Raw genomic sequence first — 24161 nt, 5'->3', positions numbered from 1 at the left:
AATGCTGTGGCATGACCTTAAGAGAGCGATTCAAACCAGACATCCCAAGAATATTGCTACACTGAAACAGTTTTGTGAAGAGGAGTGGTCCAAAATGACTCCAGATCGTTGTGCAGGTCTGATCTGCAACTACAGGAAACGTTTGGTTGAGGTTATTGCTGCCAAAGGAGGGTCAACCAGTTATTAAGTCCAAAGGTTCACATACTTTTTCCTCCCTGCACTGTGAATGTTTACATGTTATGTGCAATTAAACCATGGCAACATCTAATGTTTGTGTAGTATTATGTTCAGCAGACTGTGTTCTTCTATTGTTGTGACTTAGATGACGTTCAGAGCACATTTTATGCCCAATTCATGCAAAACTCCACGTAATCCCAAGGGGTTCACATACTTTTTCTTGCAACTGTATAATGAAGACATTCTGGGATTTCATTAATTGATTAACTGAGACATAACCATTTAATTAGTTTGGACTTTGTAGCATGCCATTTAGTAATCAGCAGGATCCGGACATGTAATGGATTACGGGGAAGCGTTTAATCTTTCATACGTTATCAGAGCACGTCATTATTTAGCACAGTCATGGTATCATTTCATACACTAATCAGGATATCAGGCGTTTTCTGATCTCCTGGACGATGCAGTTTTATTACCAGGCAATGGGGCAGTACAGGAACTGTGTAACCATGCTGCCTAGAAACCATGTCCATGTTTTCACAAAAATAAATTCAGACGCGGATCGGTTTCAGAGTGGCGGCAATGACAAGGCATGTCTGAAGGAGCCCTTAGTCCCCGCTGACACTCAGGTTTTTACCAAACGATCAGTGCTGCAGGCTATAGCCAGCAACAATGATCATTTGGGTTATATGCTCAGTTAATGAGCTTATTGGCAGTCATCCTATTAATACATTTTTTGAATGACCTACACCAGGTGGACGTTATTAAACAAGATGATTTATCTTCATGCGCAATTTTGAAGTTTAAGTGATGGTATTCCAGCAAGTCCAGATCAGGGGCGGACTGACCATTTGGAAACTCGGGCACTGCCTGAGGGCCCGGGGTCAGTAGGGGGCCCCATAAGATGCCCCTGGTACCTTTTTCATAGGCTTTTTTAAGTTTGGGAGGGAAAATGGCTAATTGGGCCCAATTTGGACCTTGTCACTTAGGGGGGGACTCACTTTTGTTGCCAGCGGTTTAGACATTAATGGCGGTGTGTTGAGTTATTTTGAGGGGACAGCAAATTTACATGTTATACAAGCTGTACACTGACTACGTCACATTGTAGCAAAGTGTCATTTCTTCAGTGTTGTCACATGAAAAGATAGAATCAAATATTTACAAAAATCTGAGGGGTGGACTCACTTCTGGGAGATACTGTAGATTCTCTTCCGTCTTGAATTAAGGGGTATTGAATTAAAATTCAAGGAGGTCCGGTCACTAAAATTTTCTTCTGGCCAAGGTCAGAATAGGGTGTGCCCATCAGCGTGCCCCCTTACATTAGGTGTCGCCATCAGAGTGCAACTTTACATCATGTATTCCCATCACATCACGTATGCCCATCAGAGTGCCCCTTTACATCAGGCATTCCCGTCAGAGTGCCCCCTTACACTCAAAGTACCCCTTTCTATCATGTTTGCCCATCAGAGTACCCCTCTCCATCATATTCCCCATCAGAGTGCCCCTTTCCATCACATGTGCCCATCAGAGTGCCCCTTTACATCACATGTGCCCAACAGAGTGCCCCTTTCCATCACATGTGCCCATCAGAGTGCCCCTTTCCATCAAATGTGCCCATCAGAGTGCCCCTTTCCATCACATGTGCCCATCAGAATGCCCCTTTCCGTCACATGTGCCCATCAGAGTGCCCCTTTCCATCACATGTGCCCATCAGAGTGCCCCTTTCCGTCACATGTGCCCATCAGAGTGCCCCTTTCCATCACATGTGACCATCAGAGTGCCCCTTTCCATCACATGTGACCATCAGAGTGCCCCTTTCCATCACATGTGCATGTGCACATCAGAGTGCCCCTTTCCACAGTATGTGTCCATTTGTGCCCCTTAACATAAAATGTGCCCATCAGAGTGCCCCTTTCCATCACATGTGCCCATCAGAGTGCCCCTTTCCATCACATGTACCCATCAGAGTGCCCCTTTCCATCACATGTGCATGTGCACATCAGAGTGCCCCTTTCCACAGTATGTGTCCATTTGTGCCCCTTAACATAAAATGTGCCCATCAGAGTGCCCCTTTCCATCACATGTGCCCATCAGAGTGCCCCTTTCCATCACATGTGCCCATCAGAGTGCCCCTTTCCATCACATGTGCCCATCAGAGTGCCCCTTTCCATCACATGTACCCATCAGAGTGCCCCTTTCCATCACATGTGCCCATCAGAGTGCCCCTTTCCATCACATGTGCCCATCAGAGTGCCCCTTTCCATCACATGTGCCCATCAGAGTGCCCCTTTCCATCACATGTGCCCTTCAGAGTGCCCCTTTCCACAATATGTGCCCATTTGTGCCCCTTAACATAAAATGTGCCCATCAGAGTGCCCCTTAACATAAAACAAGGGGCATGCTGATGGGCACATTTTATGTTAGGGTTTACAGCCACTTTTTGTTATTGTGTATTTTCATATGCAAACAGTATAAGTACGGAAATCTTCCCCGGTATCAGTCCATGTACAGCAGAGCTCAAACTGCCCAAGGAGAAGCAGTACTAGGAGCTAACCAGTTGATGTGCCGACAAAAAAAAAACGTTGATAGGAGAGAGAAGAGAGAGAGATATCATCATCGCGTTACTTTTCCTTTCACTGTCCAGTCACAGGCTGAGGGTTGGGTCCACGGCAACCTGGGATCAGAGGAAGTGGGCTGAGTGATGCTGGCTATCATAAAGAGTACATCTAGCACCAGAACAATGTACTGCAGGGGAAAGGTGAATATGGCAGCAAAAGCTAGGTTCCTTATTGTATCTTTTAACCTTTTTTTTACGGCGGTGGCAGCGGGAAGGTGTACACATACTCCCGGCTCCTTCAGCGGCTGAGCGTGTGTGCACACCCCACAAGCCGGCTGGTGGGTTTTTGTGACCCCCTGAACTGTGACAAAGCCACAGGTAACCAATTTATAGTTAAACATGAGCTCTAGTGCGAGAATTGTTAGTGTCACTCCTATGTTAGTGGCGATACCTCACACATGTGGTGGGATCAGTTGACATACATGACTGGACCTATGTGCGCATTTGTGCGTGAGCACAGGGGAATGGGGGTGCTTTACCTTTTTTTTTTTTACATTCGTTTTTTGTTTACTAACTTTATTGCTTTCACAAGGGGTGAACATCCTTTTGTGATAGCTTTGGGCAGTGACAGGTCCTCTTTATGGAGACATCAGGAGTCTGCTAGACCTCCCCTGTCCATCAAAGCATCTGATCAGACACAGATCTGTTAGATTGGATGCTTTCCTGGCTGTACCAGCACTGAAAGTGGAAGTGGAGAATTCCTCATTACTCCTGGCTTCAATAGTCACAGAGGAGATCGAGGAATGAATGTTCCTCCCTCTCCTTTGTGGGCAGCAGACCTGACCACTTGCAGTGATCCTGGAGAAATAGGAGAGCCTGGGAATGTCGGTGGGGTGGGAGCCCCCTTCCAAGCACTGGAAGAACCCATTCACACTGTAATGCAAAAATAGAGAGTCATGTGATGCGCTGAATTGCGCACCACACTGCCCCCTACTGCATCCAGGAAAGGAGAACTGCTGGAGCGGTGTATCACTCTCTGTTCCTGGCTGCAGTAGGGGGCAGTGTGGTGCACGATTCGGCACATCACACAATTCCCTTTTTTGTTTTGTACAAACTTTATCTAAAGTGTAAAAAACGTACAGTTGCAAGAAAAAGTATGTGAACCCCTTGGGATTACGTGGAGTTTTGCATGAATTGGGCATAAAATGTGCTCTGAACGTCATCTAAGTCACAACAATAGAAGAACACAGTCTGCCCAACATAATACTGCACAAACATTAGATGTTGCCATGGTTTAATTGCACATGACATGTAAACATTCACAGTGCAGGGAGGAAAAAGTATGTGAACCTTTGGACTTAATAACTGGTTGACCCTCCTTTGGCTAATTCATGCAAAACTCCACGTAATCCCAAGGGGTTCACATACTTTTTCTTGCAACTGTACACTACATTCATGACAATGTACGGTAGCGCACATTGCCATGTGATTCGGCAGCGTGTGCTGCGATAAATTGCAACAGGTCTGCATTTTAGCACAGCCATATGCTACGTTGCAGTGTGAGTGGGACACCATTGTTTCTGCGTCCCTGTGGTGAGAAACGTTTTACAATGCAGAAAAACATCTGTCACTAGGTTTGCGCCAGAGCCGTTTTTGTATTGATGAGTACCGCTACCTGTACTCGAGTTTTTGCCGACACCAATTACTGATAGCTTTGCGGTGCGATTTGAGACCATACAAAACGAATGAGCAAAAATCGCACTGCAAGGAATTGCTTGTGTATTGAACAGGAATGTGGTGCGATTCCTGTCCGAATCACAAGCGGTTTCCCTGCGGGTGTGGTGCAGTCTGAGCCGTTCATTTTTTATGGGCCCGAATCACACTGTAGTTATTGGAGCATTTGCATGAGTACAAATGCTTGGTATCGGCGGTGATACCATCACGGCACATAGTGAATTCACACTAAAAATGACTGGGTGGCTGTAAAGACACTTGGATCACTTTTAGATTAGATTCACACTTGTGCAGAGCGGGACACTGCATGTGATTTGCACAGGAATCACACTGCATTCCTGTGCACATCGCATGCAATGTCTGTGCGATTAGAGTTGTGCATTTTGTATGGCTCAAATCGCATCCGCGCCAAAGTGGTTCCGGACCCTATTTTTTCCCGCACCAATGTGATGCTGATTCTGGCAATCGCACTGCGTTTTGCAACCTGTTTCGGGTGTGTCATTAATTCAACATTGACACCTGCAGCAGAGCACATGGACGCAATGCGGAGCAGGAAACGCACTGGATTTGCGGCGTTTCCCGCATCACATCAGTGTGAACCACAACATACTGGAAACCTGATCAGCGGCTCTCAAGAAAAAAAAAAACAATACCAGGATCATGGCCGCAGCTATAATCCTGGTATAACCACTCATTCCTGAGGACGTATAAACAGTGGGGGAAATAATTATTTGATCCCTGCAGATTTTTCCCCACTTACAAAGAAATGGAGGGTCTATAATTTTTATCATGGGTGCATTTTGAATGATAGAGACAGAATATCAACTGAAAATCCAGAAAAATACACAATACAAATGGTATAAATGGAGTTGAAGTTCAGTGAGTAAAATAAGTATTTGAACCCCAACAAAAGGGGACTTGGTACTTGGTGGAGGAACCCTTGTTGGCGAGCACAGAGGTCAGACGTTTCTTGTAGTTGGTTCCCAGGTTTGCTCACATTTCAGAAGGGATTTTGGTCCACTCTTCTTTATAGATCTTCTCTAAGTCCTTAAGGTTTCTTGGTTGTCGCTTGACAACTCGAAGTTTCAGCTCCCTCCATAAATGTTCTATAGGACTAAACTCTGGAGACTGGCTAGGCCGCTCCATGACCTTAATGTGCTGCTTCTTGAGCCACTCCTTTGCTGCCTTGGTGGTATGTTTTGGGTCATTGTCATGCTGGAAGACCCATCCACGGCCCATCTTCAATGTTCTGGCTGAGGGAAGAAGGTTCTCATCTAAGATTTTACAATACAAGGCCCCGTCCATTGACCCCTCAATGCAGCAAAGTCGGCTTGTTCCTTTAGCAGAGAAACAGCCCCAAAGGATAATGTTCCCACCTCCATGCTTCACTGTAGGGATGGTGTTCTTAGGGTCATACTCACCATTTTTCTTCCTCCAAACATGGGGAGTCGAGTTGATGCCAAAGAGCTCAATTTTGTTCTCATCTGACCCCACCACGTTCTCCTAATTCTTCTCTGAATCATTTAGATGTTCATTGACCAACCTCAGACAGGCCTGGACATGTGCCTTCTTGAGCAGAGGGACCTTGCGGGTGCTGCAGGATTTCAATCCATGGCGGTGTATTGTGTTACCAATGGTTTGTTTGGCGACTGTGGTCCCAACTGCCTTGAGATCATGCACAGGCTCCTGCCGTGTAGTTTCCTCACTTTCTCATGATCATCCTTACCCCATGAGGTGAAATCTTGCATGGAGCTCCAGACCGAGGTTGATGGTTATTTTCTATTTCTTCCATTTGCGAATAATTGCTCCAGCAGTTGTCCCCTTCTCACCAAGCTTCTTGGTGATGGTCTTGTAGCCCATTCCAGCCTTGTGCAGGTCTGCAATCCTGTCCCTGATGTCCTTTGACAGCTCTTTGGTCTTGCCCATGGTGATGGTGAGGTTTGAATGGAAGAATGGACCGGTGTCTTTTATACACATAATGAGCTGTCCTTAGGAACACCTTCCTAACCACTTCCAGTCCGGACACTTTCACCCCCTTCCTGTCCGGACACTTTCACCCCCTTCCTGTCCAGGCCAATTTTCAGCGCTATCACACTTTGAATAACAATTGCGCCGTCATGCAACACTGTACCCATATACTTTTTTAGCATTTTTTTGAGACAGATAAACCTTTATTTTGGTGGTATTTATTCACCGCTGGGATTTTTATTTTTTTTGCTATGTAAATGAAAAAGTCCAAAAGTTTTGAAAAAAAGTGTTTCTCTTATACAATTTTGCAAATAAATAGTATTTCATCATAAATCTTGGCCAAAATTTATTCAGTTATCTTTTTAATAAAAAAAAAATAACCCAAATTAGTTTATAACCAAAAATTATTATTTTTTTTTACATTTTTATATTATTAGTTTTTTTTTTTTTTTTACATACTGTCACCCTAGCAGTACAGTATCACCATAGTGACACTGTACTACTTGTGGGGGGTGATGAAGATTTTTTTTTTTTTACACTGATTGCTTTTACACCCATAAAGGCTGTAAAAGCAATCACTTCTCCTTCTGTCTGGCTGCATTCTTGCAGCCATTGAGAAATACTGTGAGAGCTGTGATTGGTCATAGTTTGTCACATGGTACAAGGCTGTTGTGAATACCCCTGTACCATGTGACCTCTGTGATCATTCACAGATTTCACACGTAGTAAGCAATGATGTCAGGAAGTGACATCTTGCTTACAACTCTGCATGTGATCACTGATTGGCCAATCAGTGATCACATGATCGGGACCTCCCACAGAGATCCCGTACGACGATCAGTGTTCCACTGTGTCCGGAGGACACAGCGGGCACCGGATTGTGGGGCTGCATGCTCCCAGGGAGCACACACAGTCCAAAATGGCGGGCGCCATTTATGAACAGCAACCCGCCCCTGGACTGCCACCGTCCGGCCGTTTATATACATGGGCCGGACAGGAAGTGGTTAAACTGCCAGATCTAATCTGTGTACCACATGAGCACATCTGTGGGAGCCAGAATCATTGCTGGTTGGTAGGGGATCAAATACTTATTATTACTCACTGAACTGCAACTCCATTTATAACATTTGTATTGTTTTTTTTTTTGGATTTTTGGTTGATATTCCATTTCCATCATTTAAAATACACCGAGGATAAAAACTATAGACCTTCATTTCTTTGTAAGAGGACAAACCTACAAAATCTGCAGGGGATCAAATCGTTATTTTCCCCGCTGTCTACAGAATTTTATTTTTTATCACATAGGCCATCAAGATTTTTCTCCGACAGGTTCTCTTCACGGAGACCCCCCGATGTCTCCCCTGCCTTGCGCTGAAGCTAAAGGAACGCAGACCGCTACGATATAACGCACGCCGTTCCGGGTTTCATGGAAGCTCGGTAAACGCGGGTTCGCAGGTCTCCTGGCAGTCTACCCAGCAACACCCGCCATGGTTTAAAAATGGAACAGAACAAGAAACATAATGGATGGGGTCACACTGCCTGTGTATGTGCAACCATCTCCTCTGATGTGAAGAAGAGAAAGGGTTAAAAAAGGCTTTCACTCTTCATTTCCGGTCCTGAGCCCTCCTGGCAGAAACAGGGGCCCCCCTATCCACCAGGGCCACCCCACTCCCAGATAGCGAGGGCTCTGCTCCCTACACGGGGGGCACGGTCAGATCTGACAACATCGTGATTCCCTTTGCAGCCACTGTCACTCTCCCTCTTTCCTAACCTGACATGCGCAGTCTGACACCACTTCCGGTCCGGCGGTTCTTCGGCTCTTTTGCCCTTACCCCGGTGAGGCAGTGCGGGCGGAAGTAGCTGGATCACTTTTGGCGGAAGTGACGCGAGGCTGTTTCCGGGAGCGTGGTGGGCTCTCTGTTTAAAGTCTCTATGGTAGGAGTCTGTCTGTACTGTCCTGGTGGTGTCTGCTCCTTTCAGGTTGGGTTTCTCCTATTGGATTATATTATTGTTTCTATCTCTGTGTGATTATTGTATATAATAATGTTTTGGTTTTTTCTTTCTCTGGATTTAGAGTTTGTGAACGTTTAGGAACTCCGTGTACCTAGGCGTGAGAGCCTCTGCACTTTCCAGCGCCTGGGCATGGGATCTGCAGCACTTTCCAGCGCCTGGGCGCGAGATCTGCATCTCTTTCCAGCGCCTGGGCGCGAGATCTGCATCGCTTTCCAGCGCCTGGGCGCGAGATCCACAGCGTTTTCCGAAGCCTGGGCGTGAGATCCGCAGCGTTTTCCGACGCCTGGGCGTGAGATCCGCAGCGTTTTCCGACGCCTGGGCGTGAGATCCGCTGCGTTTTCCGACGCCTGGGCGTGAGATCCGCTGCGTTTTCCGACGCCTGGGCGTGAGATCCGCTGCGTTTTCCGACGCCTGGGCGTGAGATCCGCTGCGTTTTCCGACGCCTGGGCGTGAGATCCGCTGCGTTTTCCGACGCCTGGGCGTGAGATCCGCGGCGTTTTCCGACGCCTGGGCGTGAGATCCGCGGCGTTTTCCGACGCCTGGGCGTGAGATCCGCGGCGTTTTCCGACGCCTGGGCGTGAGATCCGCGGCGCTTGCCGACGCCTGGGCGTGAGATTCGCGGTGTTTTCCGGCGCCTGGGCGTGAGCTGCGCCGCACGTTCCGGCGCTTGGGCATGAGATCCAGTGCCTGGGAGTGAGGTCCGCCGCACTTTCCGGCAGCTAGGCGTGAACTCCGCTGCACTTTTTGGTGCTTGGGCGTAAGATCCACGGCGTTTTCCGACGCCTGGGCGTGAGATCCGCGGAGTTTTCCGACGCCTGGGCGTGAGATCCGCGGCACGTTCCGGTGCTCGGACATGAGATCCAGCGCCTGGTAGTGAGGTCCGCCGCACTTTCCGGCGGCTGGGCGAGAACTCCGCTGCACTTTTTGGTGCTTGGGCGTGAGATCCGCTGCCCTTTCCGGAGCCTGGGTGTGAGATCTGCAGCCCTTTCCGGCGCCTGGGCGTGAGATCTGCAGCCCTTTCCGGCGCCTGGGCGTGAGATCCGCCGCACTTTTTGGCGCTTGGGCGTGAGATCCGCAGTACTTTCCAGCGCCTGGGCGACCACATGTGCTGAATGTTTACATGTATACTGCGCTAATTTCCCGTTGAAGGAGAAACCCTGTATGCAGGCGCAGGCAACTTAACAAGCTCACTCATGTACGGTCCTTCGCATATGTCGGGGTTATGTACATGGCCGTGCTCCCATCATTGTCGATGGCTTCAAGTAGAACTAAGGGCAAAACTTTTTCATTTTGTACAGAGTAAGGGAGGGTTATAACCCCTGTCATTTTTTTTTTTTTTTTTTTTTTTTTTTTTTTTTTTTTTTAGCCATGTGTCCCATTGGAGAGATTTCCCTTCACTTCCTGTCCCAGAGCCAAAAGAGGAAGTGAGAAAAGTGGAACTATAAGCAAAACTTTTTTTTTTTTTTTTTTCATTTTGGATAGAGTAAGGGATGGTTGTAACCCGTCGTATTTATTTTGCCATCTGTGTCCCATTGGGGAGATTTTCCTTCACTTCCTGTCCCAGAGCCAAAACAGGAAGTGAGAAAAGTAGAGCTATAAGCAAAACCTTTTCTTCATTTTTGGATAGAGTAAGGGAGAGTTTATAACCCCTGTCAGATTTTGTTTTTTTCTATCTGCGTCCTATTGGGGAGATTTCCCTTCGCTTCCTGTCTCAGAGCCCAAAGAGAAAGTGAGAAAAGTAGAACTATACAGAAAACCTTTTTTTCTTCTTTTTATGTCAGATTTTTTTTTTCTTTTTTTTGCCATCTGTGAGGGAGATTTCCCCCAAGTGAGAAAAGTAGACTTTTTTTTTTTTTTTTTTTTTACCATTTTGTATACAGTAAGGTTATAACCCCTTTCAGATTTCTTTTTTTTTTTTGCCATCTGTGTCCCATTGGGGAGATTTTCCTTCACTTCCTGTCCCAGAGCCAAAACAGGAAGTGAGAAAAGTAGAACTATAAGCGAAACCTTTTGTTCATTTTGGATAGAGCAAGGGAGGGTTATAACCCTTGTCAGGTTGTTTGTTTTTTTTGTTTTTTTTTTTGCTAGCTGTGTCCTATTGGGGAGATTTCCCTTCACTTCTTGTCTCAGAGCCAAAAGAGGAAGTGAGAAATGTAGAACTAAACACAAAACCTATTTTCTTCATTTTTGGACAGAGTAAGGGAGGGTTTATAACCCCTGGCAGATTTTTTTTTTTGTACCATATGTGTCCCATTGGGGAAATTTCCCTTCGCTTCCTGTCCCAGAGCCAAAACTTGAATTGAGAAAATCCCTGCAAATTACCACTTCAGTTGCGGAAGGTTTTACCCCTTTCATGACATAGGCCATTTTTTTGCTATTTAGCACTGCACTACTTTAACTGGTAATTGCACAGTCATGCAATACAGTACTCAAACAAAATTTATATCATTTCCCGCGCTTTCTTTTGATGGTATTTGATCTCCACGATTATTATATAGATGAAAAAGTAAAAAAAAAAAAACAAGATTTTTTACGCTATAAAACATATCCAATAAACAAAATTCATAACGTCAGGCCAAAATGTATTCTGCAACATGGCTTTGGTAAAAAAAAATCTATGATGTATACACTGGAATTTTATTTTTATTTATTTTTAAATAATGGTGACAGTAATTGGTGATAACACTAAACCCTGTCACTGTACTAATGAGACAAGTGTTAAAAGAGTTTTTTTGTGGGTTTTTTTCCTCCCATTATACTTACCTAGGAGGACGCAGCATTGGTCCGATGCTGCATCTGTCCCCCCGCCGGCTCTAACTGTGAGAACTCAGCATGACTGCTGATCGCTGAGTTCTCACAGCCGCTCTGAGCAGAGAGCGGTGACTGTCAGTCACCGCTCTCTGCTCGCGCCCCCCCCCCCACTGGAGTGCTGGGCTGTGAAGGGTGAGGAAGCAGCTGGCTCAGGCTCTCAGCGGCTCGCTGAGAGCCTGAGCCAGGTGCCACTTCAGACTCTGGGGTGGATCCTGACTTTAAAGTCCGGATCTTTCCCCAGCCTGGAGTGCCTGAGTGACATCAGTCTGCTATCAGCTGAAAACCTGTCACAGGAGTGCAGAACTGCACTTCTGTGATCCACAGAAGTACAGCCAAAAGAGCTTTGCCTGCACTTCCTCCTTTTAACCATTAGCCGCCTGGCGGCGGCAAAGATGCATCACCTTTCCGGGTGTACGCCATTTGGCGTGCTCCCGCACATGCGCAATTTGCGCGGTTGCAGAGCTGCGCGATCTGTCACTGGCCGTGTACCTCGGACACGGCCGATGACAGATCTGAGTACCGGCCCCCGTTGCTGGTACCATGTGACCTGCTGTGACCAATCACAGCAGGTCACATGACAGTTGTATACAAGGGATGGCTTCTTTCATGCCATCCATTGTATACTACTGCCTAGCTGTGAATGGTCATAGTGATCACATGCACATGTCATGTGATTAGCCGTGGCCAAATCACAGCTAAGCACAAAAAAACCCTGAATGAATCGATGTCATTCAGGTAAATGCTTGCTTAGAGCAAAATAATTCTTTGCTATAAGCAAATTGTGTAAAAAAAAAAAAAAAAAAAAAAAAATACTGATCACTTCCCCAAAGTAGTACAATGTTACTATGGTAACATTGTATTACTTTGGTCATAGTAAAATATGAAAAAAAAATCTTAAAAAAAATTAAAAATAAAAAAAATATATATATATTTTTTTTCATACTGTCACCAGTCAGTGTCCCTGTTCACCGCCATGCCAGTTATATGATGACGCTGTACTGCACTGGTGACATTATCTTAAAAAAAAATAGTGAAATTTTTTTTAATTTTTTCATTTTCTGAAAAATTATGACAAAAAAAATACAACTTCAAAAAACTCGCCATTCCTCTTATGAAGTACGTCGGACTGTCTACTCTGCAAAAAGGAGTCAGTTTGGGGATATCTGTACTGTTCTGACATTTGGGGGATATCTGTACTGTTCTGACATTTGGGGGATATCTGTACCGTCCTGACATTTGGGGGATATCTGTACCGTCCTGACATTTGGGGGATATCTGTACTGTCCTGACATTTGGGGGATATCTGTACTGTCCTGACATTTGGGGGATATCTGTACCGTCCTGACATTTGGGGGATATCTGTACCGTCCTGACATTTGGGGGATATCTGTACCGTCCTGACATTTGGAGGATATCTGTACCGTCCTGACATTTGGGGGATATCTGTACCGTCCTGACATTTGGGGGATATCTGTACCGTCCTGACATTTGGAGGATATCTGTACCGTCCTGACATTTGGGGGATATCTGTACCGTCCTGACATTTGGGGGATATCTGTACCGTCCTGACATTTGGGGGATATCTGTACCGTCCTGACATTTGGGGGAGATCTGTACCGTCCTGACATTTGGGGGATATCTGTACTATTCTGACATTCTTGGACCTCAAGAAATTAGATTGGCTGTCAGTACTTCAGGATTGATCAATGTTCAGATCTATCCCATAGTTTGTGAACTCTATAACTTTCCTACAAACTAAATAATACATCCTAATTTGGGTTATTTTCACCAAAGACATGTAGCAGAATACATCTCGGCCTAAATTTATGAAGAACAATTATTTATTTGTAAACTTTTATAACAGAAACAAAGAAAAACGTGTTTTTTTTTCAAAATTTTTGGTATTTTTTTGTTAATTTAGCAAAAAATAAAAACCCCAGCGGTGATTAAATACCACCAAAAGAAAGCTCTAGTTGTGTGAAGAAAATGAAAAAATGTTAGTTTGGGTACAATGTTGTATGACCGCGCAATTGTCATTCAAAGTGTGAGAGCGCTGAAACGTGAAAAATGACCTGGGCAGGAAGGTGTAAAATTGCCCGGTACTGAAATGGTTAATATGTGTATTATGTGTTGCTTTTTACTAAAAATCTTTGTTTTCATCTCTCTGCTTTGCAGGGAGAAGAAACAAAGAGACCGTTCCCTCTGTACAGAGCCCTGTGTTGATTGTCAACACAGGGCTCTGAGCTGTGATTGGTCATGAATCATTTGCCGGGACCTGTTGACAAAATCCCACTGTCTCTAATCACGGTGGGAGTTGGCAGGCGGGGGCGCGCACATCTTGTACCTGTTAGAGGTCAGCGGCATACAGGGATGTCGCTGTGCCTGTATAGGCTGCCCCTCTGCAGGCGGGTGGTCCTGAAGTGGTTAAGGGAATCCCTTGGGGTGGGGGGGGGGGGCAGGACTCCAGAGCCAGTGTCCCCATTGGAAGATTTGCCCTCTATTACTTTTCTGGGGACAACCCAACATTTGGGATTTTCTTTTACTTTCAATGATGATGGTAAACAGAACGAATAGGGAGAATCTCCTTAACAGGGGACATAGACAGCAATAAAAACCTGACGGGTTCTAATCCACCCCCCACTTTATCCAAAACGAAAAAAAAAAAAATGTTTTGCCTTTAGTTATACATTCAGCATGTTTACCTGGACACTTTTCCCGGGCGTGCCGCGTTTGTATTTTCACTGTATGCACATGCGTAGGTGACCACCAATGTAAGAGCTGTTAGTGTGTACCCAAGCATAGTCACGTACAGTCATTCACATGTACTATATAAAAAATGAGTAGAAGCGCCTTAATATATATAAAAGCAAGCTGCTATGCACAAAAAGGTAACCAATATCACCCTAGAACCTCAATGTATATATAAAGTGCAGCGCTAAAATGAACAGAAAACAATGTTGAAAATCAATAGAAAGTCAATGCAATGATGAATGGGTATGGATGAATGACCCTTAATTAATCCAGAACCCTACACATATAAATATATATGAGTTCAGATGGAAATGTGATCCAAAAAGTCAATAAAGTGATTATATTAGGGTCCGGTATCCGTGCAATAATGGTAAAGGTAATGCGTACTCACCGGACGCGCATGTTATATGCGCTTTTTAGTGTAAAAAATCCAGATGTCATCTCCCCCAGGGGGCGACAGAGATACTTCCATAGTGTAGTAAATGTTAAAAGCTTTATTAAGATGCATCAAGGTAAAAACAGAAATGGTTGCAGACAGTGATCGGTGAGGACTAACCATCTGGTGTAGTAAGATGGCCGCCGGAGCTCCACGTTGCTCCGGCGGCGTGACGTCATGGCATGGTGTGGCTCCTCCTGACGCGTATCGTGCTCAAGCACGTCCTCAGAGGGGGGTCACCCCCTGGGGGAGTACTTTAGTCCGCAGATCGATTTCCTGGACGGATCATTGCCACACAGTGAAAGTATGCCCACCCAGAGGGATACTACCCACCAGGAATATAGGGGGACCCCTAAAGAAAGAGGACCACCCACACCAGCTTCATACCACCCAACAGTAGAGGGAGGACCACCTACTATCAGATGACATCTGGATTTTTTACACTAAAAAGCGCATATAACATGCGCGTCCGGTGAGTGCGCATTACCTTTACCATTATTGCACGGATACTGGACCCTAATGGCACCTGAGCACTATAATCACTTTATTGACTTTTTGGATCACATTTCCATCTGAACTCCTATATATTTATATGTGTAGGGTTCTGGATTAATTAAGGGTCATTCATCCATACCCATTCATCATTGCATTGACTTTCTATTGATTTTCAACATTGTTTTCTGTTCATTATAGCGCTGCACTTTATATATACATTCACGTGTACTGGCAGCTTTGCATGGCTGTGCCCAGGTAAATGCTGAGGCATGTGCAAGTTTACCCATGTGTGCATGTACAACGTTTCTTCCTGGATGCACCACTTTTGCCTTTGGGGTGGCATGCTGTGCACGTGACCATGTGCAGCCACTCACTTGCATCGCATGTACACAGGTGTTCTCGGGTAACCGCAGATGGCTTTTCCATGCATACCCACACGTATGATGCTTCTCCCCGGATGTCCTCCTTTAGTTCTTATCCCCATTTATTTGTAGTGTCTGATATTGGGTCCACCATTGCCACAGCACTCTAGCAAGAGGACAAGGTGGAAGTTGTTGTCGCTCTTTCATTTTTGCAGAAGATCTTCTTTTAAAGGAACCTCAAGGAGGACAGTCTCGCCTTCCCATTGTGATGGCAGGTTCGGGATATGGTTCCATTGCATGCCAAAAAGGCTTCTATTGCTAATTTTCAGAACTTTTCTGAAAGGCAATCCGCGGTGGATCTCTTTTTCGGAGGCGTTTGACATACAGTGAGGAGGTGATATCACCTTTTTGATGCCTGTTTAAATGCCACAGCACTGCATCACAGTGTCCATCATGTACAGTTGCAGGCCATCCCCATTCACTTGAATGGGCCGTGTTTGGAAGCATTACTGCTTGCTGAATGCTACCGGGGTGGGGGGGAGAGTATACATTTATAACGGCTTGAAGAGGAATGCTGGCAAAATTTATTTTCCCATGCAAAGGAGCTGTGCCAGCACTTCATGGGTTAACTGCTCCCTTACCCGGGTTCACATTTTTTTTTTTCACACGAAAATCTGTGCAGCTACACCACCCGCACAGAGAATTGCGGACCCGCAGATGGGTGCCGTTAATGGCACGTTGCCCCCACTGGGAAACGCAACCGTACTGGGAACCGAGGTTCCCGTGCGGGCTGCATTTTCCAAAGTAGTGCAGGGACGTCTTTCCCTGCGTGTCACGGGCACGGGAGTCCATTCAAATGAATGGGCTCTCATGCCCGAGCAAAACACGGCAACATAGGTGTGAACCTAGGGCAATTCGCCGATCCTCCCAAGCACAGGACCGGTCCCTGCCACACCTGCCCCCCACGCGAACGGTCTGTGAATGGACTGTTTCTGGCGTCATCATGTCCATAGACCGGCTCTGAACGTGAGGACAGCAGGAACAGTCCACTGCTGGACGTGGGGCAGTGCGGTTTTCCAAAGGATCGGGTAAGTATAGCCTTTTGGTGCACCCCTAGAAAAAACAAGCAGTTAACCCATGCAGTGCGGGCACAGCCCCATCGCTTGGAGAGAAAAAAAACATTTTCATGGCGTTCTACTTTAAAGAGTAAATTTGCTTTTTTTTTTTTCTTTTTTTTTTTACAGAAAATGAGAAGGTACACTAACTCCAAATATCCTGGCCACCCTTCAAGACCCCGCTGCACATAGCGACCGCAGTGTCCTGTGCTGCTGGTACAGTGATGCATACCCTGCAATACACTGCCCTTTTAAGGGGTCTGTATTTAATCCCAACTGTAAGTGTCACTGAGCCCTTAGGGTTGAGGAGAGAAAGGATTCTGGGTCAAAGCATAGAAAAATAAAGTGAAAAAATACATTCCGGGGGCAGAAAGCTGAGCCCCGTATTAAGCTGTAATGGGTAGGCAATCTGCATTCCAGCTGTGGTCAAACTACAAATCCCATGAGACATTGCTCTAGGAACATGCCTGTGGCTCTAAGAGTTGAGCAGTGTTTCTCAACCTTTTTTCAGTTTAGCCACCCTTTAAAATTATGGACCGTCCCGAGGCACCCTTTAAAATTATGGACAGTCCCGAGGCACCCTTTAAAATTATGGACAGTCCGGAGGCACCCTTTAAAATTATGGACAGTCCCGAGGCACCCTTTAAAATTATGGACAGTCCCGAGGCGCCCTTTAAAATTATGGACAGTCCCGAGGCGCCCTTTAAAATTGTGGACAGTCTTGAGGCACCCCATTCTAAAATGTGAAAAACGATTCTAATAGTTCTATATAAAACAGCAACATCCACACACGTAGGACACCCAACATTAGAGGTGATTTATTCTTCCAAAGCAAATACACTTCTGCACACTGGTACTGACTAGTATTCCAATGTTTCTCCTCTCCCTCAGTTTTTCTCCATCACTGAGCTAATTTGACCCCAGCACTGATGGAGGGGGTGGGGGAGGGTCAAACTAGGATGCTGTGCAGACAACCGACATCCTCCTTATCAACTGATGATGTAATTGGTTGTCAGGACGCCGGCGGTTAGAAGGTCGTAATGGTGCACAATGAAAACCTGGGGCTTTGAGTAACTAAAAGGCAGGCTTGTTCCACCCGCTGGTTTGCATACAATTATGAGCAATTTGTAGACATTTTGCCAAGGCACCCCTGAAGAAACCTCAAGGCACCCCAAGGTGCCTGGGCACCGTGGTTGAGAATGTCTGTCCTAGAGGCAGAGGTATGAAGGGATTGATAGTTGCACCACAGCTAAAGTGCTGAGCTGCCTGCCCCTGGGCTAGGAGATTATCAAATGCTGCAGTTGCTATCATTTTTTTTTTTTTCCTTAATTGTATCCTCCTCTCCTTTGACAGGAAGTAACACCATGTGGATGGAGAACCTAAAAGCAATTCTGTGATTTCATACAAAAATTCCTTAGAAGTACTCAAGATGGAGGTTCCTGAGGATATTCATTTAGCCAGAGACACTATGACTGAAGAGGGCCTGGTGTCAGAACACAGTTTTGCCCATGCACCAAAAGAGACTTTAGAGCAAGACGTTGGCTCGTTGGACCAAAGCAGCGTAGATATGTTTGAGAAGTCGTCAGAGTTAAGACAGCAGTCAGAGGAAATTCTCATTCACAACCCAGATGAAATAATTGAGAAAGACAATGACTCGCTAGATGGAAGCAGTGTTGATATTTTTGAAAAGTCCTCTGAGTTAAAACTGGAGTCAGAGGAAAATGTTGCCCACAACCTGGACAAGACATCAGAGAGAGACAATGGCTCATCTGATCGAAGCCATGCAGATGTCTGTGGGAAGCCATCTGAGATACTGGTGGAGGGAAGCTTTGGGTCCTCAGAGAGTCATATTGCTGTTGCGGGATCTTGCAGTGATGGCTTGGTTGAAGAGACAGACCCCTTGGTGTATCAAGAAGGCCTCAAGACAAAGGATGAAGAAAATATTGATTCTGGAAGTGGTGAAGGTGCTGAGATCCTAGGTGGAGATAAAGTCAAAGAGGCACAAGGTTTACAGTTTTCTGAAGACTATGGTCAGGATTCCGAGGAGCCACCTAGCAAGAAGCTTTGTGTTGATCACCCAGGGCCGGTCTGTGACGTTTGCTCCCATGAGGTGGAAGAAGATGTCCAGAAAGTAGGAGTGGAATTGGCAGATCCAGAGGACTTGACTGAGACTACAGAGGAGGAGACATATTTGTAAGCGAGCAGTAGGGATATTCTGTCTTGTGGTATTGTTTTTAGCTGTGTGTTTTGTGTACCACTGTAGGAGGGGTGCCTGCTGGTCCATATCTCTATCTATCTATCCAGTCGTATCCGACCCTTGGCGATTGCATGGACCGTCACTCGTAAGTGACTTTTTCCATGAATTCTCTTAGCAATTATTTTACAGGGTAGGTTGCCAGGTCTTTCCCCAACCCCTACCATGCAGGAGATCCCGCATGGCCAGGGTTGAAATTGGGACAGTTTAGACAGGAGCCAATTAACCTACCAACATGTCTTTGGAGTGTGGGAGGAAAGCCACGCAAGCACAGGGAGAACATGCAAACTCCATGCAGGAGGTGCCATGGTCTGGAATCAAACCCATGACCCATTTACTGCAAGGCAGACGTGCTAACCACTAAGCCACTGTGCCGCCCTGGTCCATATCATGATCCTGTTTTATAATGTTCATGACATATGTCAGGTGACCTATGAATATCTTTGAATCATGAGTGTTCAACAAGGAGTGTGAAAGAAAAAAAAAAATCTGAAGCTCATACGGAGACCTTTGCAGAGGTGGGTAGGGTGAGCACTGAGAAGGTTGCAGAGGTGGGTAGGGTGAGCACTGAGAAGGTTGCAGAGGTGGGTAGGGTGAGCACTGAGAAGTTTGCAGAGGTGGGTAGGGTGAGCACTGAGAAGGTTGCAGAGGTGGGTAGGGTGAGCACTGAGAAGTTTGCAGAGGTGGGTAGGGTGAGCACTGAGAAGGTTGCAGAGGTGGGTAGGGTGAGCACTGAGAAGGTTGCAGAGGTGGGTAGGGTGAGCACTGAGAAGGTTGCAGAGGTGGGTAGGGTGAGCACTGAGAAGTTTGCAGAGGTGGGTAGGGTGAGCACTGAGAAGGTTGCAGAGGTGGGTAGGGTGAGCACTGAGAAGGTTGCAGAGGTGGGTAGGGTGAGCACTGAGAAGGTTGCAGAGGTGGGTAGGGTGAGCACTGAGAAGTTTGCAGAGGTGGGTAGGGTGAGCACTGAGAAGGTTGCAGAGGTGGGTAGGGTGAGCACTGAGAAGGTTGCAGAGGTGGGTAGGGTGAGCACTGAGAAGTTTGCAGAGGTGGGTAGGGTGAGCACTGAGAAGGTTGCAGAGGTGGGTAGGGTGAGCACTGAGAAGGTTGCAGAGGTGGGTAGGGTGAGCACTGAGAAGTTTGCAGAGGTGGGTAGGGTGAGCACTGAGAAGTTTGCAGAGGTGGGTAGGGTGAGCACTGAGAAGTTTGCAGAGGTGGGTAGGGTGAGCACTGAGAAGGTTGCAGAGGTGGGTAGGGTGAGCACTGAGAAGTTTGCAGAGGTGGGTAGGGTGAGCACTGAGAAGGAGCCAACGCTTTTGCATCGCTAAATATAAAACTTTCAACCTGAGATCAGTCGTGGCCATAACCAGGCTACTGGCCCTATGAGGATGGACACCAGAAGGGAGAAGGACCTTCTGATACCTCTCTGCAAAGGAAGAGGAATACATTTAGCTTTTTCTCCCAGGAGGTAGGACACCCTGAAATTCTAGGAAGAGTCCATTATTGGGCTACAAGAAACATTAGGAGGTTAGGATGACGTAGCCTAAAGCCTGACTCTAGGCAGATATAAAATACATAAAGTAATTCAGCTAAGTAATCCATAAAAATTTTTTATATCTATCTATGGTAATTTTTTAACCGTCTCCCGCCCGCCATATACGGCGCAAGGCGGTTCTCTCGTTCTGGGAGGACGTCATATGACGTCCTCCCACTCTAACCGCGCGTTCGCGGCGATCGGTGGTGCGCTGTGTCCCTCGGACACAGCGGATCACCGATCAATAGAAAGAGCCGAAGATTTCGGCTCGGTCATGTGATCAGCTGTGTCCAACCACAGCTGATCGCATGTAAACTGGGAAATGCCGGTTATCGGCATTTCTCTCCACTCGAGCTGTCACGCTGACAAAGGAGAGGAGAGGAGAGCCGGTAATCGGCATTCCGCGGAGGGGACATGTACACTGATCATCAGTGCCCTGATGATCAGTGTAGCCCCAGCAGTGCCACCTGTCAGTGTCAATCAATGCCAGCTGTCAGTGCTCATCAGTGCCACCTGCCAGTGCCACATATCAGTGTCTACCAGTGCACATCAATGCCACATATCAGTGCCCATCTGAGCTGCCTTTCAGTGTCACCTATCAGTGCCATGAGTGCTGCCTTTCAGTGATGCCTGTCAATGCCCATCAGTGCCACCTACCGGTGCCTCCTCATCAGTGCCACCTATCAGTGCCCATCACTGCAGCCTCATTAGTGCACATCAGTGAAGGCGAAAAATCACTTATTTACAAAATTTTCAAACAAAAACTAAGAAAAAACTTTTTTCAAAATTTTCTGTTGTTTTTGGTTTGTTTAGCAAAAAATAAAAAACCCCGAGGTGATTAAATGCCACCAAAGAAAGCTCTGTCTAAAAAACAAAATTGATAAAAAATTCATATGGGTACAGTGTTGCATGACCGTGCAATTGTCATTCAAAGTGCAACAACACTGAAAGCTGAAAATTGGCCTGGACAGGAAGGGGTTAAAAAACTACTTGTTGAAGGACTAAATCTGGGTCCCAATCTGCTTGTCCTTCATGAAAATCTACTTGTCCTGATGATAAAATTTTTTTGCCAGGATGGAAAATATGAAGAGTTGATGTTTTTTATTAGGCAGAGGTGCTTTTAGGAAAGTCTAGGGCTTTATGGCGACTTAAACTGCTAGAAAATTTCTTAGAACCCCCATAGATTTTTTTTTTTTTTTGTAAAGCAGAGGCCCTAGAGAATAAATTGGTGGGTTTTGCAATTTTATTATGTGACACGGTATTTGCGCAGCAGTTTTTCAAACGAAATAGTTTTTTGGAAAAACACTTTTTTTTTTAATGTAATGCAAAAAACACAATAATAAACCCCATTTTTATGTAAAATATAAAAGATGATGTTACGCTGAGTTAATAGATACCAAACATGTCACACTTAAAAATTGCGTACGCCCGTGCAGCGGCAAAAACGCAAATTTTACTATCCAAAAGCCACACTTTAAAAGCCTTTACAGGTTACCACCTTAGATATACAGATGTGGTCTGGTGCTAGAATTGCTGCCCATGACCTGACATTCTCAGTGATGCATCACATGTGTGGGACGATTGCTGTGTGCTTGTATGCAGGACTGACACATGCGTTTGCCTTTGCGTGCGTGGAAGGCGATGCTTTAAAAAAAAAAAAAAAAAAAATTATTTTTTTTTTTTAATCCCTTTTATTGCTTTCACAAGGACTGTAAACCTCCCCTGTGACAGCAATAGGCTGTGATCGTGCTTTATCGGGAGATCTGGGGCCAATAAGACCACAGATCCCTCCTCTTAAAAGCATTTGATCACACAAGATCGGTGAGATCACATGCTTTCCATTTTCAAAAATGGCGCCATTTGCATTCGGGGAAACTGGAAGTGATATATGCTTGTTGCTTCCTGTTTACTATATCATAGAGGATCTTGTAAAAGTGATCCAGTGGCTAGTTTGCTGCTTGGATCCCTCTTACAAGAGAGCTGACCGTTGGCTGTAATTCTTGCTGCTTGCCCGCAGAAGGGCTAAATATATGTGTATGTGTAAAATATCCTCTTGCCCAGCGCCCGAAACCCCTTGTCCTGGGAATCGGGCTATAGGAATCGCACATCCCTGTATCTATCCATCTCTAAAAAAAAAATATTTCTTTTTTTTCTGCAAGCAGTGTAAGAACCTGAATGTGCCCTTTTATCAACCTACTGTACAGCAGTGCAGAAATGAGAGAGAAGCAGCACAAGGAGCAAGTCACTTCATGCTGATAGGAGGAGAGAGTAGAGAGATGAGCTCATCACTGTGCTGCTTCTCCTTCACAGTCCTATTCACAGACTGGGGGTGGGTCCAGGATGACCTGGGCTCAAAGGAAGTGGGTGAAATTATGTTGCCCATCAGATTGCTGGCATCTAGTGGTGGAAAAAGTAGGGTTGGGGAGCTCTGGATGGGTTGCAGAAATGTTTATTTTCTATTTTTATTTATTTAATAGGCTGCAGGGGCAGGGTGACCATTTGGAAATTCGGGCACTGCCCGAGGGCCCGGGGTCAGTAGGGGGCCCCATGAGATGTCCCTGGTACCTTTTTCATAGGCTTTTTTGAGTTTGGGCAAGGACACAGGGGCCCCATGATCCCCTATTGCCCGGGGGCCCCATGAGTTGTCAGTCCGCCCCCGATAGGCTGTTTTTCTTTTATCTGATGCTATTTGTTTTTGGCCTTCAGTTGAAGTATTTCCCGTTTCCCTCTAAATCCCACAGCTCAGCATCCTACGACTTCTCTCAGCCTCCTTGGACACTGACTGGAGCATGGAACGAGTATGCGAATGTTCCTGAAAACTTCCTGAAAGGCTGCAAGTGGTGAGTACCACATGGAGGGCAGACCAAAAAAACTGCTGCACCTTTGTCAACTAAATGGCCTGGAGAAAGTTTAAAAAAAAAAAAAATGAAATTGTCAGCTCTGTAAATCATGTTTTATCAGGTATGATGTTCTTTTATTTCTTTGTTTGCCTTTCAACCTGTCTTACTTCTTAAAGCTGATACAGTGAATGCGGGGTCCGGGGAGAGCGGATACAGTGAATGCGGGGTCCGGGGAGACTGGATATAGTGAATGCAGGGTCCGGGGAGACCAGATATAGTGAATGCAGGGTCCTGGGAGACCGGATATGGTGAATGCGGGGTCTGGGGAGACCGGATATAGTGAATGCAGGGTCCGGGGAGACCAGATATAGTGAATGCGGGGTCTGGGGAGACCGGATATAGTGAATGCGGGGTCTGGGGAGACCGGATATAGTGAATGCGGGGTCCGGGGAGACCGGATATAGTGAATGCGGGGTCCGGGGAGACCGGATATAGTGAATGCGGGGTCCGGGGAGACCGGATATAGTGAATGCGGGGTCCGGGGAGACCGGATATAGTGAATGCGGGGTCCGGGGAGACCGGATATAGTGAATGCGGGGTCTGGGGAGACCGGATATAGTGAATGCGGGGTCCGGGGAGACCGGATATAGTGAATGCGGGGTCCGGGGAGACCGGATATAGTGAATGCGGGGTCCGGGGAGACCGGATATAGTGAATGCGGGGTCCGGGGAGACCGGATATAGTGAATGCGGGGTCCGGGGAGAGCGGATATAGTGAATGCGGGGTCCGGGGAGAGCGGATATAGTGAATGCGGGGTCCGGGGAGAGCGGATATAGTGAATGCGGGGTCCGGGGAGAGCGGATATAGTGAAAGCAGGGTCCGGGGAGAGCGGATATAGTGAATACAGGGTCTGGGGAGATCAGATATAGTGAATGCAGGGTCCGGGGAGAGCGGATATAGTGAATGCGGGGTCCGGGGAGACCGGATATAGTGAATGCAGGGTCCGGGGAGACCGGATATAGTGAATGCAGGGTCCGGGGAGACCGGATATAGTGAAAGCAGGGTCCGGGGAGACCGGATATAGTGAATGCAGGGTCCGCGGAGACCGGAAACAGTG

General features: G+C 46.4%; 1 protein-coding gene across 1 annotated transcript in view; it reads left to right on the top strand.

The window, feature by feature from the left end:
- The first annotated feature begins 8331 nt into the window (after positions 1–8331).
- WRAP53 (WD repeat containing antisense to TP53) overlaps positions 8332–24161 on the top strand; it is a 37234-nt gene continuing 21404 nt past the window's right edge. The window contains exons 1-3 of the mRNA XM_089694035.1: positions 8332–8416; positions 17773–18612; positions 22946–23044. Of these exons, the coding sequence (XP_089550161.1) occupies positions 17849–18612; positions 22946–23044 (863 nt within the window). The 5' untranslated portion in view covers positions 8332–8416; positions 17773–17848. The remainder of the gene's footprint in view (positions 8417–17772; positions 18613–22945; positions 23045–24161) is intronic.

This window comes from Staurois parvus, unplaced genomic scaffold (assembly GCF_062004578.1).
Source record: "Staurois parvus isolate SC_StPar_1 unplaced genomic scaffold, SC_StPar_1.0 ptg000647l, whole genome shotgun sequence".
NCBI lineage: Eukaryota > Metazoa > Chordata > Amphibia > Anura > Ranidae > Staurois > Staurois parvus.
The sequence above is the reverse complement of the archived record's forward strand: the minus strand, read 5'-3'. Positions and strand labels throughout refer to the sequence as shown.